Source organism: Pongo pygmaeus, chromosome 15, assembly GCF_028885625.2.
Source record: "Pongo pygmaeus isolate AG05252 chromosome 15, NHGRI_mPonPyg2-v2.0_pri, whole genome shotgun sequence".
In the NCBI taxonomy this organism is placed as follows: Eukaryota; Metazoa; Chordata; class Mammalia; order Primates; family Hominidae; genus Pongo; species Pongo pygmaeus.
In genome coordinates, this window is record NC_072388.2 from 55910628 (window position 1) to 55926207 (window position 15580).

General features: G+C 35.5%; 1 protein-coding gene across 3 annotated transcripts in view; it reads right to left on the reverse strand.

The window, feature by feature from the left end:
• The window catches only part of EXOC5 (exocyst complex component 5), a 61876-nt gene that overhangs the window by 23984 nt on the left and 22312 nt on the right, over window positions 1–15580 (reverse strand). For all 3 annotated transcript variants that reach the window (XM_054449726.2, XM_063651645.1, XM_063651646.1), the window contains exons 4-11: window positions 13352–13546; window positions 8865–8929; window positions 6635–6663; window positions 5008–5117; window positions 3310–3354; window positions 3065–3205; window positions 1966–2048; window positions 815–1024 (exon numbers count right to left, since the gene is read on the reverse strand). In XM_054449726.2, the coding sequence (XP_054305701.1) occupies window positions 815–1024; window positions 1966–2048; window positions 3065–3205; window positions 3310–3354; window positions 5008–5117; window positions 6635–6663; window positions 8865–8929; window positions 13352–13546 (878 nt within the window). The remainder of the gene's footprint in view (window positions 1–814; window positions 1025–1965; window positions 2049–3064; window positions 3206–3309; window positions 3355–5007; window positions 5118–6634; window positions 6664–8864; window positions 8930–13351; window positions 13547–15580) is intronic.

Below are 15580 nucleotides of genomic sequence, written 5' to 3' on the forward strand. Positions count from 1 at the left end.
TGCCAACTATTCTTGGAGCAAGTTATTTTCTTCTAGTCTGTAAATAATTGTAGGCATTAAGGTATTAATTTAATAGTTTTTTATGCTAAAGTTTCTGAACAAAACTCATCAATTGAAGGTACTTAAACTGCAAACTATTTTCTATTTTTTTCACACCTGCAACAGTAACAAAAAAAAAAGATGCTTTTCCTGGTCAATAACCTGGAAATTATTCTATCTAGAAAAAAAAAATGAAAGAAACTATGGAACTTTTTATATTACTAGTGTTCTGCTCGATAGTTTTAAAACATTATTTTTTAATTGACAAATACCTGCTTTACTTTTTTTTTTTTTTTTGACGCGGAGTCTTGCTGTGTCGCCCAGGCTGGAGTGCAGTGGCACAATCTTGGCTCACTGCAACCTCCGCCTCCCGGGTTCAAGTGATTCTCCTGCTTCAGCCTCCTGAATGACTGGGATTACAGGTGTCTGCCACCATGCCCAGCTAATTTTTGTGTTTTTAGTAGAGATGGGGTTTCACCACGTTGGCCAGGCTGGTCTCGAACTCCAGACCTCAGGTGATCAGCCCACCTTGGCCTCCCAAAGTGTTGTGATTACAGGAGTGAGTTACCATGCCCAGCTTACATTTCAATCATGTTATGTTAGGTCATTTCAACATGTGGTTTAAGAACAAGATTTGATCAATAATATAAAATCTGGATTAAAAGCACTCTTCACAGAAAATTCTAATGATAGTCAACATTTGATAATTTGCCCAAATATAATGAAGTTATTAATGTCTTCAGTTTTAACAGAAGTATTTAACAAAAATACTCACCCTCCTGTGCCTATGGATCTCTTTTGATGGTTTTTCGAATCATAATAGCGCTGTAGGATCATAGCACTTCTGCTTTTCAAATATCCAGTCTCCACCTCAATATAGTTCTCCAAATAGGAAATGAAAATGGATTTGATAAGCTTAGACAAGAAAGTCTGTTTATCAGTACCTAAATTAAACTCCATCAGCTTGCTGGAAAGATTGGTGGTTCTTTTCATGAAAAAGGGGGAGAAAAAGATTAATATACGTTTTAGGTATAGTAACAATATTAAGGAATACAAATTTTTGCAACGTGACTTTAATGACTTATGTTAAGCCACCATTTCTTAAACTCTGGGAGAGTACTTATAATGCAGAGATCAACAACTCTACAGGGTTACATATAAATACAGTGAAATATTACGAACAACTTTATGGTTTTGAGAACTGTTATAAATTCCTAGGAAAAGAACTTGTGAGGCAATGAACTAGTCCAGAAATGGCAAGAGTGGCAGACTGGCCTCAAGTATGTCTAATGCCATTCATCACATGGGACCCAAAACAGAGTACTGAGAGATCTACTGTCTGTTCACCCTCTTTTGTTTTGTCCTTGTGGACTTTCCCTCTAATTTTCTATTTCCCATTGCTGAAGATAGGGTCATAACAGTGTTGTTGTTGAGATGGACTTCCCCATTACGGTAACTTTGGAAAAACCTTCTCCCAACATGAAGACACTGAAGAAGAGTAATAGGGTTGGGAAAAGTCAAGGAAAAAAAAACCCCCACAAAACTCCATATGAAGCTTCTGAGACAATCTCTAAGAGTAACACTGACATTTACAAAAGCACAAGACAAATTCCTACAGAAGATTTAAGAGCTGAAATTGTCATTTGTTAAGATTACATCACTTCCTTTTGCAGTTTCTAAAGTTTTGACTGCAGATAAATGTAATTACACTAATGTTTAGAGAAAAGATAAAGCGTAACATCCAATTCCTCACGTTAATGTATTAACAATACAGTCTTGTACAATAACTAGTCTATACAGCTAAGTATTTAATGCTAAAAGGTAAACTGGTGACAAACTTATTCAGAAATACCTGAATACTTCGTTTTCTACCAAGAAAATTTAAAAAATCTGTTACCTATTATTTTCTAATTATTAAAAATTTACCTTGTATAGAGATCATAGAGATTTTTGAGATATTGCTCTGCATCAGACTTCCTACATTCTTCTAACTGCTCTTTCACAAAACTCTAAAAGAAAAAGGTTAACATTCTGTTAATTAGGTAAATATTAAATTCTACAACTTCTCAAGATTTTTTTCTTTTAAAATTCACTCCACAGTTTTGAACCTTTCTGACTTACAATCCAATCAAAAAGGCAATGTACAGAAAACAGACCAATCATAAAATATTTTAAAACAGGTGTTTACATTTTACCACTTCTCATATTTACCTGTAGAGGATCTTTATCAGTCTTAGGAATAAGTATTAAGAATTTAGAAATACCTTTTCTTTTAAATTGGCCTATTCTGCTCTGTGAGGTACATCAAAAAAACAAAACTGAGAGTACAAACAATAGAGTGAATTCCTTAAAGCAGCATCTCCCAAACTGAGTTCCAGGTAACACTAGTGTTCCTTCAGACGTCTATAGGCATTACTCCAAAACAGGGTTTCTTAGACAGTAAATGTGTGAAATGCTGTACATTACATCCCCACTTCTAGAGAATGACAATACTACCAAAATTCCTGAATTGTGTTAAAAAAAAAAAAAAAAGCAAACATTTATTGAATGTTGTTTAATCCAGTTGTAAACATAGCTTAGGAAATGTTATCTGAAAGTACAGTGATATGGGGGCAAATTAAATTTCTGTGTTTTCCCTTTTCAGGTTAGTACCATATTATTAAAAATTCTACAGACTGCTCTTGTAATTCTTGTTCGGTTTCACAAATGACATCTATTGGTGAAGGCAGGGACCAAAAAAAAGAAAAATCTTCAAGGCTATCTTACCACAATATTTTATACTACTACTACGAATACTACACAAATTTCAAGCATGTTCTCTGATGATACTTATTGATTAGCACTTTCTTCTTGGTGAATAACAAAACATTTTTTAAAAAGCATGAGGATTCCTTTCTCCTTAACTAGATTACTATTTCTAAGGTCATTACATAAGTAAACTAAATTTTAAAAATACTTTTAAAATATACGGAAAAAATTACATATTGCCTTAAGAACTATTTAATTTGTTACTATTTAAAATTACCTGTAGTTTGATTTCAAATACATTTTGAATAAGTTTAGCCAGGACTGTTTCTGGATTACTGAAGATATCTCCAACTTGTTTGTTCACTCGTTGACAGAGTATTGCAGCATCTTCAAATATATCATTTCTCAAATAAGCACCCTAAACAGCAGAGACATTTTACACAGTGAACACATAATTTCTACGTGATATTAAAACACCAATTAGCATAAAATAATATCCAACAAAGTGTACTGTTACGTTACCTCCTGGCACTGCTTTATATAAACATCAACACAATGGGAATAACCCTACAAGGAAGAAACACATTGTTATTATTCTGATTCAATTATAATAATTATTATTTCAAAAAAAAGTGTTATATGTCATAAAGCTATGACTATTTACCAGTAAATGGCCAAGAGCAACACCTGTTGGACTTAAATAAAATTAACTGTAGAAAACCAGTAATTTGATAAAGGTATCGACTCCCTAGTCACTTTCTATGATAAAATTTATCAGTTGGTAGATATCCTTGTTGAACTTTAGACTAAAACAAGAAAGATGAAGTATGTAACTGAGTTCTTTAGAGTAATTTCTGTCCTATGATCATCTAGCCATCTCCTTCAACTCCAAAACACACCCACTCACACCCACCCACCCACACGCATACACACAAACACACACATACACAGAGAGTCAAGGTCTTGGGAAAAGGTTTTACATATATATATGTATGTGTTTTATATACATATAAAAATATTTATATATATTAAAAAGTGTGTGTATATATACGTGTGTGTGTGTGTGTGTATATATATATATTTTTTTTTTGAGACAGGATTTCACTCCTGTCACCCAAGCTGGAGTGCAATGGTGTCATCTTGGCTAACTACAACCTCTGCCTCCCAGGCTCAAGCGATCCTCCTGCTGTAGCCTCCCGAGTAGCTGGGACTACAGGCGCATGCCTCCCCTCCGGCTAATTTTTGTATTTTCTGTAGAGACAGGGTTTCACCATGTTGCCTAGGCTGATCTCGAACTCCTGAGCTAAACTGATCCACCCGCCTCGGCCTCCCAAAACAATGGGATTACAGGAGTGAGCCATTGCGCCTGGCCTTTCTCTAGCATTTGGTTTTCCTTGCAAGAATCTGGACAGTTGTATTCAGCTGGTAGTTTGGAAATTTACTTTTTAAACTGAATATATTTTAATAAAATGTGTTTAAAACAAACTAATTTGTCATTAAGCTCACCATAATGAGATTTTTGCCTATTAATAAATCATACATAAAAACCAGTAAGGAAAGCAATATAAAGTGCACTACTGTCTCAAGGGCCATTCTCAATACTCATTCAGATTTTACCAAAATGAAAAGTCCAACAAATAGCTACCCTTTCCCTAATCTGATACAAATCAAAGAAACAGATTGAAGGAAGAACCATTTCTTTAAGCATTTTCTTTGCAGAAATATACTCCTACACAGGGATTCTCTCCCCAGTTCAAATTCTAGGAAAACAATTCCGTAATACAAAATTCTTTTGTATTACCTCCTGAGGTCCCTTGGATTTAAGTCTCTTACTAATCAAGTTCCATCTACTCTCTGGTTCCTATATCCTACAGATATTTACGGTCGCGTTTTACTTCTTTTCACCTATATCATAATATGCGAAGGCAAAAAGGCAGACAATATGATTTTTTTATCAAAGCATAAAAATTCATCAATATTTAATTGATCAATTAATTTTAATTCAATATTAATATTATTGAATATAAAACCTTAAATATTAAATATATAACATTCAATACCATTTACAGAGTATCAAATGTACAAATTACTCAAAACAATGAAAATTATCACTGTGATATAGTTATATAATGAATGGGGGAAATCAGAGACTATAATACATAGAACTTCCACAATTTCCAAAGCCTTGAACACTATTCATTTTTAATTCCTACTATTTACCTTAAAATGAAGTAAAACTGCTGCTACTTCTCTCATTCTGGAGATTTCACCTCTTCTTTGAGCACCGGTAAACTCCTGAATCAGCTGGCATTCTAAATCATGGTATTTACCTAAAAATAAAGTCATTCAGCTACACTGAGGCATACAAGGCATCCACGTTATTTAAGAGTATCTACATTATTTACAAATATAATGACTATGAATATAGCTTTCTTTTGAAGGAATTACAAAAACAAATGAGATTATAGGCCGTGAACCTAGCCCCTGTAATATACTGTGGCATATAAATCTATATTTTCAAGACAAAAAACTTCCAAACTGGCAAAATTACTGAGCTTTCCAGAGTCTGACTGTCACATGCCACTGTTACTTAAACCAGTAGCTGACTGGAAAAAATCCTCCAGATGCTATTTCTGATAGCAACGCACATGAAAAATCCTACACATGGAAAGGATGAAGAGGACTACAGAACTCTTTACTAGAGTTCTGATGCCTCTACCTAGAACAATAGTGGACTGATGACTCAACACCAAATCTCATCTGATAATATGCAATATTTATATTTTTTTCATTTTCTTTTCTTTTTTTTTTTTTTCGAGACAGAGTTTCTCTCTGTCACCCAGTCAAAGTGCAGTGGCGCAATCTCGGCTCACTGCAACCTCCACCTGCTGGGTTCAAGCGATTCTCCTGCCTCAGCCTCCCGAGTAGCTAAGATTACAGACACCCATTACCACACCCAGCTAATTTTTGTATTTTTAGTAGAGACGGGGTTTCACCATGTTGGCCAAGCTGGTCTCGAACTCCTGACCTCAGGTGATCCACCCACCTCGGCCTCCCAAAGTGCTGGGATTACAGGTGCTAACCACCATGTCCGGCCCTATTCACTATATTCTTGAGGCTAGTATGGTTCTTAATGAACACCTGAACTTCAGACTAATCTATTGTGATCAAAAATATTCCCAGGAAGTCTAACTAGCCGTGTCATCCTTATTCTAAGACTTTTTGGGAATATAGATGAATCTTTGAATCTTCTATGCAGTGGCCTACTCTAAATAGTGACCCCAGCTACCACGGAACCTGCAAATTTAGTGGTCTTTTCAAAAACCTAGAATGATCTAACCTAAAATAAAATCCAAGACTGGCAAGAACCAAACTAATCATGTAAGGAGTTAAATAGATACTGAAATGCTTATATAATCTTAAAAAAAAAAAAAGAGAATCTTATTCAGAGATAGATGTATGGAAAGCACACAATTTCCAAAATGCACCATTAAATTAAAAATGCAAGGTATAAAGCTATTTATATAGTATGATAGCAATTATTTAAAAATAAATGAGGATAGAAGTACATATAAGTATCCATACATACAAATACATATGTACACACACACATACATAGAATTTATGTGTTAGGCTTGTATATCCATAGATTATTCTGCAAGAATATCCAAAAAACTGGTAATGGTTGTTTTGAGGGAAAAGAAATCAAACTCAGGGATCTTCTATGCAGTGGCCTACTAGGGTAGGAAGATGACATTGTTCCTGCTTTTTCTCCTTTTGCTGTTTTATTTTTACACAAGTAGTTTTTTTACTTATTAAAAAAAGGTAAAATAAATACATCACTTACTTGCAATTTTGGATTTAACTTCTGAAAATCTGAAAGACAAAAACCAACGATGAGGTTCATTAGTTGTGACAAACATCCTATGGCAATGTAAGATGCTAACCAAAGGGGAAACTGGGTGCAGGGGATATGAGAACCATCTGTACTATCTTTGCAACTTTTCTGTAAATCCAAAACCATTATAAAGTTAAAAGGTTGTCGTAAAAAGAAAAAAGACAAAATCAGAGGAGAGAATTCTGATAGGAAGCATGCCAGGTGATAAAACTTAATGTAGGTAGGTAGCTGGTTCTCATTTAGGAAATTCACATTGAAAATCAATTCTCTTTTTAAAGAATCAACTGCTCTGCATAAGACACTAACAACCCAGCCAGTCCCAAAACTGACTTACTGTTCTTACTTTTATTTACTGGCATTTTAAATACACTTGATTATTTGTCTCCCTCCCCATTCCCATGGTTGGTATTTTTAAAAATAAAGTTCCATCATTATTATTCAAAAGAAAAAGATGATCAAATAATATATTATATGATAATGATATATTAATGACAAATGATAAAAAGACCCAGCAATGTGCCTAGCAGAGTAGCCATTCAATCTTTACAAATTAAAAAACTAAAATACCACACAGTAGAATTTTTTCAAATCTCAAATGTCTAAGTGAAATGCATAGCATGAAAAAGAAATATTTTAAGATCGTGTGCAATTGTTTGAAGAGAGAGGAGAGTAGCTGGCAAAAGAGATGCCAAAGACAAATGAAGAAGGAAATAAAAATCTAGAGTGTTATACAAAAATGATGTATCAAAGTCACAGTAGATCAGATCACATATAAGGCCGTATTAATCTGTGTGAAAAAATTGAATCTAATTAGGATATATATTCAACTCCACATATATACACACACACACACACACACACACACACACATTCATATTCACCACCACTCAGGTACATACTTCTCTTATGGTTTTGTTTTAGCCTCTTCACCAAGCCTTGGAGTTGAATATATATCCTAATTAGACATATATATATATACACACACATACACACACACATTCATATTCATATATATATATGCATATGTGTTCTGGAGTGGAAAAATAGAATGAAGACAGGGTAGGGGGATGCAGTCAATAATTATTATGAGCCTATTTTGAGCTAGACATTTTACCCATTTAAGTAAATAGTCCAATTCCGAAATGAGATAAAGTTAAAAAGAAGTTTTGGTGGGTGACTTTAAAAAGTATTACAGTAAGTTAAATCATAATGCTGGGCAACTACCAGATTATTATTAAGAATGATAGATGATCATTATTGCTAATTCTTCATGATAATCAGAGTTGAGAATAAAATAGATACATTTTTAGGGGGAATTCATTACATGTTTGGGAGATAATGGTTAAGCTTTAAGTATAGCAATATATCCATATTTTATCTGTTCCTGAAGATCTTCAAGTATGAACAAAAATAACATATTATATATGTCTATTACTATGTATCATTTGTAATATATTAAATCATATTTCTTTCAAATATTCACATGGAGGAAGTACTATTTTACCAACAGTTTATTAAAGAGTCTGACATTCCATACACTAGAAGAAATCATGAAAAAATTTCCTTCTCAGTGGATGGTTTATTTTAGGATGAAATCTAACTTAGTAATGGCTCTGGGGCCTTGCATTTTAAAAAAAAAGGGGTTCTTAACCTGAAGTCCATAGGAAGAGTTCTGTGGATAGGCTGGAGTCTAAAACTCCATGAAATTGTATACAATAATCTGTGTGTATCTTAATTTCCTGAAGAAAGGTGATAGTGTTCATCAGCTTTTCAAAGGTGTCCAAGGCCTCCAAAAGCCTAAGAACCTTCATCAGGAAATAGGAAAAGTGTTCTCTCTATCCCCTACCTGGTTCTCAAAGTCCAAAATATGAAAATCCAAATTTTACCTCAGTTGATTTCAAAATTCTCCTTCATCAAATTTTTTTCAGGAGACAGGGACTGAAATTATTTCAAGGCCTATCATTAAATTTAGACATTAAGAAGAGACTGTATTTTTTCAATAAACTATTTTACACTGCATCTTGTACAAAGTGAATAAACTAGCAAGTAAATGAACCAGCAAGTGCTCAATAAATTTCTGTTTAATTAATGGGCAAAGAAAAATCATACAGGAAAAGATACAATTTTATTTTATAAATTATACCATATATTCAAATTAGCTCTTGAGAAATGAACTTGCCTATCAAAAGGTAACTCTTGGGCAATTAGGTGCAACTTCTGAATGATGTCTGCTGCTTCCTTTATCTATGAAAAAATAAATAAAAGCAATAATTTAAAAAACTTATAGGCATATCAAAAAATAATTATATATTTGAAATTAGTAATATCTCCCTGCATATGCCCACAGTCCCTTCCCTAAAAAAATTTCCTTTAAAAATCCACAACAAATAAAACTTCATGAGCAACAAGAATACATTTGGGGTGTTGCCAATTGAGTCAATAATAACATCAACATTTAGCTTTCTGGTACTGAAATTCTGTGATTTTTTTGATGCCACAATCCCTTCCCAATGAAACCTGTAGTTCAAGTTTATTCCAAAGAAATTCAAATCATTGCTTGCTGAAAGCCAAGTGTAAATCTCAGAATTCTAAGTTTATGAACCCGAAAAGGATAAAGAAGATTTATAAAAATAATTTAGAGCATACTGCCACATATATCCTACTTTAAGTTAAATGCCTGTCATTACTGATCATATGAATTTGTAACACTTGTTCTAAAAGAAAAGATAAAGTTTAATGTAAAGCCCCATGATGAAATACAATATAGAAATGTGTATATTTCTTTTCTTTCTGTCTTTTTTTTTTTTTTTTTTGAGACAGAGTTTCACTCTTGTGGCCCAGGCTGGAGTGCAATGGCGCGATCTCTGCTCACTGCAACCTCTGCCTCCTGGGTTCAAGTGATTCTCCTGTCTCAGCCTCCCGAGTAGCTGGGATTACAGGCGCATGCCACCATGCCCAGCTAATTTTTGTATTTTTAGTAGACACGGGGTTTCTTTATATTGGTCAGGCTGGTCTTGAACTCCTGACCTCAGGTGATCCGCCCACCTCGGCCTCCCAAAGTGTTGGGATTACGGGTGTGAGCCACCGAGCCCAGCCAGAAATGTGTAAATTTATTCAAGTTGTGGAACTAAGGAACTTAGGCAAGAGTTCTAAAATTCTTTAATGCAGATATCTGTGCTTATTTACACAACAGTTTAGGGGAGTTCTATAATGTTCATTCATTCTTTAAATCTCAAATTAGTTCTCAGTTTTACTTTGGCACAATTTTAATAATTCATTTTATTAAGATTCATTTTCTTCTACATTTGAAAAAACAGTGAGACTCATAAATATGAAGGAAGAGCTAGGAACATCAATATAGTTTTTTATTTTCTCTTTTTTTTGAGACAGAGTCTTGCTCAGTCACCCAGACTGGAGTGCAGTGGCATGATCTTGGCTCACTACAATCTCCACCTCCTGGGTTCAAGCAATGCTCATGCCTCAGCCTCCCAAGTAGCTGGGATTATAGGCATGCACCACCACACCCAGCTAATTCTGGTATTTTTTTAGTAGAGATGGGGTTTCGCCATGTTAGCCAGGCTGGTCTTGAACACCTGGCCTCAAGTGATCTGCCCACCTTGGCTTTCCAAAGTGCTGGGATTACAGGCTTGAGACACCATGCCCTGCCCAATATAGATTTTTCTAAGTAGGCATATGAACTCTGACAAGCAACTGTGAATAACAACAGCAGAGCCTCTTCTCCCTTCTTGCTCCAAATTATAGTGAATATAGCATTTCTGCTTCAGTCATCCCTTTTCTCCTAGTCAGCAGGTCACTGTCATTTTCAACTACCAAACACTCACTCTGTCCTGTTGTATATGGGCACAAATATCACTGCAGTATCTGTCCTCACCATGCCATTTAGTTGTATTAGCAAAATCCATCATTTTCTCTCACCAATACCCCCTTCAGAAATAATATACTTGGCACACAGCCTGCTCTATGCTTCCATAAGGAGTTTGTTTTTGTTCAAGAAGTCATCATCATCATTGTGCTGTTGCAAACTTTGTTTAATGTACTAAGTAGTATAGAGGTAAATGGCACTTGTTTATATTTAATTTCCATAGCAAATTATTTTATAAAAATTGTGTAAAGTAACAGATATCTCTTAAGGTTACAATATACAACATTTAGTCAGTTAAAATATACTACAACAATAAGTAATAAAAGCTGGCAAAACTATATTCTAATAGTTATTGACATTTGGGTGAGGTGAGAGACTACCCTTGCTAATAGTGTTAAAGATAATCACAGTCATCAAGTATTATCCACATGAGGAACAATAAGCTGCCATTCTAGGTAAAAAAGAAAAACAGGCCAGGCGCAGTGGCTCACGCCTGTAATCCCAGCACTTTGGGAGGCCAAGGTGGGCGGATCACGAGGTCAGCAGATGGAGACCATCCTGGCTAACATGGTGAAACCCCATCTCCACTAAAAATACAAAAAATTAGCCGAGTATGGTGGCAGGCGCCTGTGGTCCCAGCTACTAGGGAGGCTGAGGCAGGAGAATGGCGTGAACCCAGGAGGCGGAGGTTGCAGTGAGCCGAGATTGCGCCACTGCACTCCAGCTGGGGGACAGAGCGAGACTCCGTCTCAAAAAAAAAGAAAAAAGAAAAAAAAAACAAAAACCAACATATGTGTAAGGACAGAGGTAAACACATAATAAGGTATTTTTGTTTTTGTTTTTGTTTTCAGAATATGAGAAGATTCCTTTTTTTTTTTTCTTGAGACAGGGTCTGTCTGTCACCCAGGCTGGAGTGCAGTGTGGCAGTCACAGCTCACTGCAGCCTCAACCTCTGGGGCTCAAGCAATCCTCCTGCCTCAGCCTCCTGAGTGCTAGGATCTATGGACATGTGCCACAACGGTCAGCTAATTTTTTTTTTTTTTTGGTAGAGATGGGGTTTCACCATGTTGCCCGGGCTGGTTTTAAACTCCTAAGCCCAAGCAATCGTCCTGCCTCGGCCTCCTAAAGTGCTGGGATTGCAGGCCTGAGCCACCACACCCAGCCAAGATTCTAAAAAACAATTAAAAAAACAAAAATGACTAGGGGGAAAGAAGAAAAAGAATATGATGTGTTGATATCTTATCCCATTCTAATTCCTCCCACAATCACACATTGGTCTAGCTCTGTGGGTGCTTTTTCCTTTTCTTTCCATTGGGAAGGTGATTGGTACAGAGTCCAGAAATTGAGATAGCTAGGAGTTTATCTAATAATTGGCAATCTAATACTATATGAGTTCTTAAGGATGGCTAACTGGTAGAACTAGGCCAAAAATTAATTCAACTGCAAAGATATGGAACCAACCTAAGTGCCCATCAACCAACGAGCAGATAAAGATAAATATGGTATGTTTACACCATGGAAAACTACTCAGCCACAAAAAGGAACAAAATAATGTGTTTTGCAGCAACTTGGACAGAGCTGGAGGCCATTACTCTAAATGAAGTTACTCAGGAATGGAAAACCAAATACCATATGTTCTCATTTATAAGCGGGAGCTAAGCTATGAGGACACAAAAACATACAGAGTGATATAATGGACTTTGGGGACTCTACAGGCGGAAGTTGAGAGGGGAATAAGGGGTACAAGACTACATATTGGGTACAGTGTACAATGTTTGGGTGACAGGTACACTAAAAACTCAGTATTTAACACTATAAGAACTCATTCTTATAACCAAAAAACCACCTGTACTTGAAAAACTAAATTTTTCAAAAACGCCTTTTCTTTAGAGGAATTATCTGTACACACATAACTATTTTCCAAAGAACTCTAAAAATTGTAAGTTCTATAACCCTATAGAGTTCTACTAAAAAAAGTGTTGCTTAATTCAAAGTGAGTCTCAATAATACTTAGCTTTTACATTTCACTATCTGAAATATTCTATGGAGTAAATCTGGAATAATTCAGGAAGACTGTATTCAATATGAGTGGACAATGTTGCTATGTACATATAAGATCCATAAGAATGTCCATTTTCTCACACATTTTGATTTTTTTTTTTCCCCTGAGGGGAAGAAAGTGAGCTAAATTACCTTCTTTCAAGATTGCAGAGCAGCCAATACCATGTACCCTTAGACCAGGAGTAAGTGACTAGTGCTATGAAAAGGATTAACATAAACAATTAATTCAGAATTTTTTTCAGTTCTCCTTGGTCCAAACTGCTTTAATTCTTTATAAGAGATCTTTATTCAAGTAATAAAAACCAGAAGTTCTGAATTCCTTATTCCTTTACAGAAAAGCATCTCAGCTTATCAATGATTTAGGTCAGACCACCCCACCACCACCCAATGGACTGTCACTATTTAAAAACTACAGAAATTCTGTTAATACTGAAAGAAAGCTATGGCAAAGAGATATTTATGAACAGTTACCACAGCATTTTTAAGCCACAAAAAATTTCATTAAAAAAATGCCAGGAAACCCAATTAAACATCTCAATATTAACACTTCATCAGCAATCTACAAGAAACTGTATTAGTTTACGTTTCAGAACAATAAAAACTTTTAATAAGTCAGCTACTCAGTGATTTGAAGTCTAACTCTGGAAAGCAATTATTGCAGCTCATAATTAGGGCACTGTTATTAATGCTGTGATTTGGTTTTATCCTCTGACAGCACTTACCTTTTCAGAATTTGTAAAAACATCAGATTTCAATTCTCCATCTAGAAACTCATTAAAGTATTTCATCAATTTCTGAGCCTCCACTGCGCGTTGTCTGGGTGTGTTTACCCCCTCTAACTGGTCTCCAAGGTGACAGACTTTAGTTGCTACATAGCTAATGTGCTCATCTAGTTCTTGGAAATGTTGGAAGGCAACCTAGGAAAAATGTGCATAAGCATAAAATACAATCAGTGTGCTGAGTTTATAATCTAAACTACTACTCTTATTGCTACTAACTAAAGATAACAGAAGTTATGAGATGATCTACAAAATTCATGCTCATTAGTGTGACATGATCTGAAAACTGTTAACCAAATTGCAAACTTTTATACCATTAACTATTATAATAATATTTATGAGTACATTAATCAACAAAAAAGCGAACAAAAAAAGCTGTTTATTCCTCATCCTGTTTTAACAAAACACTCAACACCATTTAGCTCCAAATAATGATTCTGAAAACAATTAGCTAAGTATGAAAAGGACCAGACATCTAAAGAGCTCTCTTGCTACTAAACTGAAAAGAATAAAAAATATGTCAGTAGGAGGCCGAGGGAGGCAGATCACTTGAGGTCAGGAGTTCAAGACCAGCCTGGCCAACATGGTAAAACCCAATCTCTACTAAAAATACAAATATTAGCCGGGTTTGGTGGTGGGCCCTGCAACCCCAGCTAGCTGGGAGGCTGAGGCAGGAGAATCGCTTGAACTCAGGAGGCAGAGGTTGCAGTGAGCTGAGATTGCACCACTGCAGTCCAGCCTAGGTAACAGAGTAAAACTCTGCCTCAAAAAAAAAAAAAAAAAAAAAAGGTCAGTAGTAAAATATACCAATTTATTTTAAATATTTAAAAAGTGATGTTTATATATAAAGTAAAATAGTTCTTTCCCAGTTTTGAAAACAGAAAAGTAGCAATTATTCTACTAAGGCAAAGGTATATTACTTTCTAGAATATTCTTTCCCTTCTCCCAGGGTACAATGATTGTCCTGTGGCATAACGATACTGAATGCAATGAATGCCTTGTAATTGCCAACAGTGGAACTGCTGATAATCTAGTATGGGACATTTTTCCAACCTTAAATTGAGGTGGGGAAGAGCTGTAAACATTTTATTAAGGACTTTCTCTGTGCTAGACTAGACACTGTTCTAAGCATATTACATGTATTTACTTATATAATCCTCTCAACAACACACTTTACAGATTTGAAAAAAACCTGAGCCGTGAAAAGGTTAAATTGCTTGACATTACACAGTTCATAAGTGGCAGAGCTGAAACTCAAACTCAGGCAGACTGGTCCCAGAGTTTATTAGCTTAACTATTAATATTATTATTATTACCAAGGGAAAACCGCATTAGAAGTATTTAGAAACTGTCACCTTAACTACTTAAAAATGCATTCCTTATCTTAAATTACTGACTTCCTTATTTCTCATAGCAACATACGTTTAAGAAAAGGAATCTAAAAAATTGAAACTTTAGCAGAAATCAGTTTGCTAATCCCTAACACTAAAGAACTAATGATCCCTGGGAGGCAGCAAAGCTAAACAATATTCCAAACTACACTAAGGGCAATCAAGGCCAGGAGCAGTAGCTCACACCTGTAATCCTAGCACTTTGGGAGGCTGAGGCAGGCGGATCACCTGAGGTCAGGAGTTCAAGACAAGCCTGGCCAACATAGCAAAATCTCTACTAAAAATACAAAAAAATTAGCTGGATGTGGTGGTGTGTGCATGTAATCCTACCTACTCGGGAGGCTGAGACAGGAGAATCACTTGAACTTGAGAGGTGGAGGTTGCAGTGAGCCAAGAACACACCACTGCATTCCAGCCTGGGCGACAGAGTGAAACTCTGTCTTAAAAAAAAAAAGGGGAATCAAATTCCAGATAAGGCCCAGCCTGTGAATGGGATTCAGAGGTTCCAGATTAAGTCTAGGACCTAAGAGTGACTAAGAAGTTTGGCTTGCTTAGCCCCAGGACCAATCTAGTGATTTGGTTTTACTCCAAAACAGATCAAGGCAGTTTTTCCTACAGTTACACTAGAATTCTCACTGGAGCATATCCTCATGACTTTTGTGAAACTTCCCAGACCAGGTTTTCTCTAGGGTAAACCTAATTCAGACAATAGCTGCTTTCATATTACTTTGTTTTATGATTAAAGAGAAAGCAAATGACTACCTAAATATCCAAGCTAATA